General features: G+C 44.9%; 1 protein-coding gene across 1 annotated transcript; it reads right to left on the minus strand.

Moving 5' to 3' along the window:
• Positions 1 to 2,174: 2,174 nt before the first annotated feature.
• On the minus strand, positions 2,175 to 6,034 carry LOC119308761 (ycf20-like protein). Its single transcript, XM_037584904.1, has 4 exons — positions 5,678 to 6,034; positions 5,514 to 5,548; positions 4,991 to 5,373; positions 2,175 to 3,052 (listed from the first exon to the last, which is right to left on the minus strand). Exons 3-4 carry the CDS (start codon positions 5,146 to 5,148, stop codon positions 2,611 to 2,613), a joined length of 600 nt encoding a protein of 199 aa, XP_037440801.1. The 5' UTR covers positions 5,149 to 5,373; positions 5,514 to 5,548; positions 5,678 to 6,034; the 3' UTR covers positions 2,175 to 2,610.
• Positions 6,035 to 6,720: the final 686 nt, after the last annotated feature.

Below are 6,720 nucleotides of genomic sequence, written 5' to 3' on the forward strand. Positions count from 1 at the left end.
TGGGGGACTACAAGTTAGAAAACGCAAGCACAAGAAATATAGAAAAATAAAGAAGGATGAAAAGGAACAGCCAAACTAGACAAACTAGATGGATTCCACCAAGCCCCTGATGAAGGGATGTAGTTCCTCCTTTGTTGTGTGTACCATCATTTAGTGGCGGAGCTTGCAGCCCAAACATGGGCGGGCCAACAAGAAGAACATAGCTTATGGGCTGCTGTTTTAAAGCCCAAGAGTAGGTGTATACTGTATAAAACTTCATGGGCTGGGCGGGCCACGGCCCATTCAGCCTTGCTGAAGCTCCGCCAGTGCCATCATTGACATGTCACTTCTGAACACGTTCCTCCAAGAAACTAGTGATGGCATATGCTTGTTATTCCTCTTTTTCCATATCCCCAACCACAATGGTAAGGACCTCCATAAACAGTGGTTTGTTCCATGAACGGTTCCCCTCATGCAAGAGGGCTAATCTGCAATCACTATTCTGCCAGGAGATTCCCATAGTGTTCCAACAGTCAATCACAAAAGGGCATTTGAAGAACAAGTGGGTCACGGTTTCCTGGGGGGAAGAACACAGCAGGCAGGTGTAAACATTGTCGTTGATCACATAATGTCTCCTTTTCAACATGTTCCCGGTATTCAACCGGTCAGCCAACAGAAGCCACACGAAGACCTTTCGCTTATTGGTACATTTGGATTTCCACACCCAAGAGAAGGTCAACATTCATACTTGGTTCCATGAGAACAAGCATTTCAAGCCCTACACCAATGAACTCGTCGGCATGCAACCGTGGAGCAAATTCGCTCGACCATCGATGGTACATCATCCAAGAGGTCGTGTCCAAATATTGTGGCCATTTGAAGCAACTAATCAGTCGGTGGCCAAGTAGCACAAATCACCGTCCAAGTAAGTTGCTATATGCGTCGGTCATGACCGGATATGCTCTATGGGTTGGTCATTCGGCCGGACCGGATATGCAACTTGTTGGCAATGTTTTTCTTTGTAGCATTGCCGTGCGTGCAACTTGTTCTTGAAGTTGGAGAGGGAAATTCCATCCTCATAAATTGTTGGTTGAAGTTGAGTGGGCATCCAAAGTGGAATTTATTCATTGCCAACTACATCAAGACCGCCGGCATCGACACCGAGGAAGAAGCAGGTGATCCAACCGACCGAACAAAAGAGCCGCCCAAGAAGGTTAGAAAAGGGCCCCGAGGAAAGAAGTGGGAGGAGGAGAAGGAGAAGCGAGAAAGGGCGGTGACCAAGATAACATAGAGGTCAAGGAGATATGTAAGGCTGAGAGGTTTAACATCTTGATGGCGGCGACTGATAAGAAGCTCAAACTTGAAAAGAAGAAGGCCAAGCTCGAAGAGAAGAAGGTTGAGGTCGCAGCCGCTTCGGAGGATTCGAAGATGTTGACCTTGAAATGGACTAGTTGGATGACGATGCAAGGATGATTGTGCAAGCCGTCCGTCTTAGGATGTTGAAGTGCTTGAAGGAGCTGAAGTGCTTGAAGGAGCTGGAGACTGCGGAGAAGGGGGCGGACGAGAAGGAAGTGGATGGCGAGGAGGAGGCGGTGACGGAGTTTAGCATGAAGACTCGAATAGCCGGTCCAACAGGGCAAAAAGTTCATTTTCTTGCGGACTATCATACTTTTGTGATCATACATGTAAAAACTATGAACATTTGCCACTTTTTAGTTTCTTTTTGGTTGTGATCGAACACTATGTGCTGTTGAATTTCAAATTGACCAAACCTAAACAGACGTTTAGGAATACGATTGGATGGCGGACTCTCAGTTTAGAAATACGATTGGATGACCGGCTTTGCATCCATATACACAGGACCAGTCCACGGATGGATATCATGTCTGACCAGTCCGTGTATATGGATGCCCAAAACAAACATTATACACGGACTGGTCCGGACCAGTCCGTGGACGAATATCATGTCTGTTTTGGGCGTCAGCGTTAGGGCATCTCTAAGGCCTACAGGGAAGAAAGGCTTTGAGATGTGTGCAAGACATGTGTCATGTTATCACATGGGTCCAACTTGATGAGAAGATAGACTCGGTCTTATAGAATTTTCTTTTCCCATTTCAAAGAAGGGGGGAGGGTACTGAGCAAGAAATGCAAAGCAAATTACAAAGAAAGAACAACCTTCATGTTCATAAAGCATAGAAGAAAGAACCAGCTCATCACTGCTACGCACAAGCATTTACAATGCAGCCTTGATTATTTCCCTGTGGCACAAAAATGAACATCCGACTAAGAGTTCCATCACAGCCTCAGATTCTAAGAGAAACTCAACAATCATATGTACATTTTCAGTCCTGAACTCCCAATGAGGCGAGATGATGCTCGCAACACATTGGTATACGATCAGTCCTCACAAAGAGTACACCACCCCAGAAGAACACTAATTCCACAACATCTCGATGAACAAGAAATCGATCACGTATAAGCTATCTCTGCAAACACTTGGGCCAACTGCAACACCAAAACTTGATCCATGAGCGCATGGCCATTTGTGGTGTTAAATCCTTGCGTTATGATGGGCTCAATGGATCAACCGCAGTACTGATACGTAAACAAGATAAGGTGAATCCAGAGAACTCAGCTTCCCAGCTTGAAGGCATCCACGAAAAGGCCCAGACATACACCGGCTTTCCAGAAGTTCACCATTGAAATAAATGACTGAAATCGTCCAGGAGGCCTGGTGACCGGTTTTCTGTACATAAGCATGCCAATTCCTTCAATAGCAGCCACTACGACGCCAGCAACAAGAACATCCCAGTCACCAGTCTGCCCTAGGATTGTTGCCAGAGCATTGGCGGTGTAGAATCCAAGGAGCACAAGGAATATCTTTGTGGGAGAGTTGCTTCTGGCAGAGTTCAGCTTTTCAAGTAGTTGCCTTCCAGCAGCTTGGGCGAGTCGGCCAAGCCTTGTCCTGCCAAGAAAACCACTGTCCTCTTCAAAGTCTTCGCCATCGGCGTTAGGTGGTCCACCTGTCTCCAAGGCAAACACAGGCCTCCATCTTGAGTTTTTCATCTGGTAACTAAACAAAATAGATATATCAAATCATGGTTGCTAAGCTTCACAAAGCTAAGGCACTCCAAATTTCTAAGACTTGGAATACAGGCAATCTTGTACTCTTGTTTGTATCTAATTCTGCAGAAATTATCATGAAAAATTGGTACTTCCATCGTATTCATTTTCATGATATAAAATGATTTAACTAAACTTCGTCACACCGCTGGACTCCCAGTTCATCATCACGCCCCAACCCTGATTCCAATCTCTATGGTAGATAGTCTATCCTTTAAATTAGGAAGAAATCTTTTAGCTTCGTCCTCAAGCAATTAGAAATAAGATTGATGGTTACTTACATTGGATTGTTACGTCGTCAATATAGAGAGGACCCCCTATGAGGAATAAAACAAGCAAGAATTAGAAGAACAGTTCTTCTTTCTTGCCTCCATACAAGCCAGTACACAACATAGCGTCAATATCACTAACTCACTAACATAAAACAAAGTGTGAGAAGACATTATAAATTTTAAACCATTAGTTGATAACTGTGGGTTGTCACTGCCATGTGATCTAAGCAGCGATGAACCCCAATATTCAAGCGTTAGACAAATGCAACTGAAGTTTCAATGACTGATCACAATTGAGTTTTAGCAACCAAGATTTATAGAGATTTGAGACTAAAGAAATATTTAGTTGCTATTTTCAAACACCAAAAGAGCAGGTTCCATCGGTAACTAAGTATATAATGGCTGTAAAATATGTTTACAAAAAAGAAGATATAGTTGTTAGAAAAACATTACCAACCAAAATATCACTTTCGTTTGCTGATTTTTGTAGCTTTTGAAGTAACTCGTCTCTGTGACTGGGCAGCAAAGGTTCATATTTTGACATTATGGTGGAGTTACAGTATTATAGAGTTTTGATGCGGCGATGTCTTAAATAGATTTGTTATAAAACATAACATTAGATTGTTAATGCGCGTGGAGTGGATCAAATTTCCAGTGCAGATATACCAGAAGTTTAAGCCGCAAAGGGGACAACACTGATAGAGGAAATGCACCTACATGGTGGGTTGACTCCGGTAGTGCATCCCCAGAAGTGAGAGGCAGGAACGGTCAATAGACAATAGAAAACAAGGAAATAAAAGCAAAGCAGATGTCATCATTCTTAGTTTTATATCAATAAAGTTAGGTTTATAAGCTGATGAGAAACTAAACAGGGTGATTAACTTTCTCTAACACACTATGTGAGCATAAAATCGCCTGCCATAGGTACGACGTACGACATTTCGACATTGGTGACTTGAGAGAACCAAGAAGGCGATACATGTCAAAAAGGTGCCAACGGAATGTTCACACTTGATACATGTCAAACATGGGTGTCACGCCACTGAGCAGAAATGTGTGTAGCAGAGGGGCAAAGATGAGGTTCAAATGGGTTAGTCTTAAGCCTATATATCGTCCTACTAATGTTGGATCAACATGCAAGTATTTTAGTGGTTAAAGTGGGTATATCATCAGGAGTCAGTGCAGTGAAGGAAACATTTTCTTCCCCCAAAAAAGCAACATGACCTTGCTTCTCATGCTCCATTCGATATGTTCATTATATTTTCTTTGTTCAAATATTGACGCATCCATTGTCATACAATTCATGAAGACTGGCACATTAGGTATATGACGGTGGAGAGTTGTAGGTAAGAAGGCAATCCTCAATCCTCTGCTACAGATAGAGACTTAAGCACGAAGTCAAAGTGGCAGTAAACAACAACCCAAATCTCCAAGTTTCTGCTAAATTGCAAATTTTTAACTGGTGCAGTCTGCCACAAACACACATTTCAAGCACTAGGAATCAATTTGGACTTGGTCTTGCAAGAATCAATAAGCTTATCACAACTAGGCAACAAACCAAATCACTGAATTAGCAATCATCAGTGTGGCGTAGATCAGCGGTATGGAGAGCTAACCTGATTGCTCCTCCGCTCGTCTTTGCAGCCCACAAGAAGCAGGTCCGGCGAAGGACATCGGGCCGCACCAGCGCAGAGCTGTGGCGGCCAACACCAAAGAAGAGGCCTCCTGCTGGGGATCGTGGCGCGCAGAGAGGTGCACCATGCCGCAGAAGCATGGTCTGGTGAGCGGATGCGCTCAGGCCGGAGCAGAGGAGAGCGGTAGAAGGGGAGGGATATGAGGAGTAAGAGTGCGACCGAGATGGCAGGGCGATGCTAGTTGCAGGGCTGACGGGCCCGGCGAGGACTGGAGCGACCCGGAGGATGTTGAGGGAGGGGACGGCAGACGAGATCAAGAGCGTACGAACAGCAGCACGTGGCTGAGACTATGAGCAGAGCATTGCCTGTGTACCATTAAAACTTCAGTCAAACTCCAAAATACCATTATAAACTTCAATATTGCCAAAATGTATTTTGAAAGTTTCATAACCAAAATGTACTAACAGAAATTAACTGGAGAAGTTAAAAACCATTCTACCCTTACCTCTTCACACCAGGAGCTCCTCGTAGCTTCATCTCCTTCGAAACACACAACCAGTACAAATTTCAGCAGCATAAACGAGTAAATACGACTGAGCATCTATTTCTACACGAAATGTGTCATTCAAATCAACTCTGAAACTGATACAAGAAAGAACCGACTCCTACCGTATCAATCTAAGCGCCATGTATGAAGCAGCAGCTAGGATGTGCTGTTGGAGAGAACCAGCCGGTGGTAGAAGAGGAGGAGCGACGAGAGATGGACAGCTCCTGCGTCTGGACGCCCGAGCAGAGGGACTGGGGGCGGGGTGGGGCGCCTGCTCACCCTGCTACGACGACGGGGAGCGCGCCGCCTCGTCTACCTGATGGATCCAATGGCGAGCCAAGCAGATGCGTCGAGTGGAAGTGGGGTGGCCCGCCGGCCGGAAGAAACGAGAGGGGCGGGCTGGAAGGCGGTGGCGCGCCGGCCGGAGAAGAGCAGGGGGGTGGAGTATGGTGGCTACGGGATGGGGAAAGGAGGAGATAGGGTTTGTGAGAAGGGTAATTTTGCGATTTTGAGAAAACTGGCATGTGTGTAGATTGTCGATTAACCGACCCAACTTTAGAAAACTGCGTCTTTTTAACTATTTTTATTAAATATAAAGTTCATTTATCGAGAGACGTAAAACCTTGAATTTGAGTACTCCCAACGTTTCAGCTTACAAGTCATCCATGTATATCTAGGTTATTAACGACACTAGAGGGGGAATTATATTAGCCTGGAAATCCGATAAGCTACGGCTCTCTAACATTCAGAAGGATGAGTTCATGATTTCTGCTCGCGTGCTCTCACTAGAGGATGGTAAAGTATGGATGGTGTCATCGGTGTATGGGCCACAAGGCCAGGATGATAAATTGCGTTTTCTAGAACAACTAGCGCTTTTTGGTGAGCAAGTGCACATGCCTTGAATTATAACTGGGGATTTTAACTTGACATGCTCGGAGTTGGAGCGCAGCTCAGGAAGAGGTAACAAGAGACTCATGTCCAAATTTAGACACTCTATCAATAAGCTGGGACTGCATGATATGCCAATGATGGGTAGGCGGTACACTTGATGCAATCAACAAGAACAACCAATAATGGCCAGGCTGGACAGAGTGCTTTTCAATAATGCTTGGGAAGATTTGCTCCCCATCAGTGATCTTATCCCGCTTAGTTCTAATATCTCGGA

This window comes from Triticum dicoccoides, chromosome 5B (assembly GCF_002162155.2).
Source record: "Triticum dicoccoides isolate Atlit2015 ecotype Zavitan chromosome 5B, WEW_v2.0, whole genome shotgun sequence".
NCBI classification, from domain to species: Eukaryota; Viridiplantae; Streptophyta; class Magnoliopsida; order Poales; family Poaceae; genus Triticum; species Triticum dicoccoides.

Excerpts from the sequence above, each read along its gene's own strand:
- LOC119308761 (XM_037584904.1), bottom strand. The coding sequence starts at position 5,148 with ATGCTTCTGCGGCATGGTGCACCTCTCTGCGCGCCACGATCCCCAGCA. Across the intron at positions 3,053-4,990 it reads ACGAGCGGAGGAGCAATCAG|TTACCAGATGAAAAACTCAA; the intron begins GTTAGCTCTCCA and ends TATTTTGTTTAG.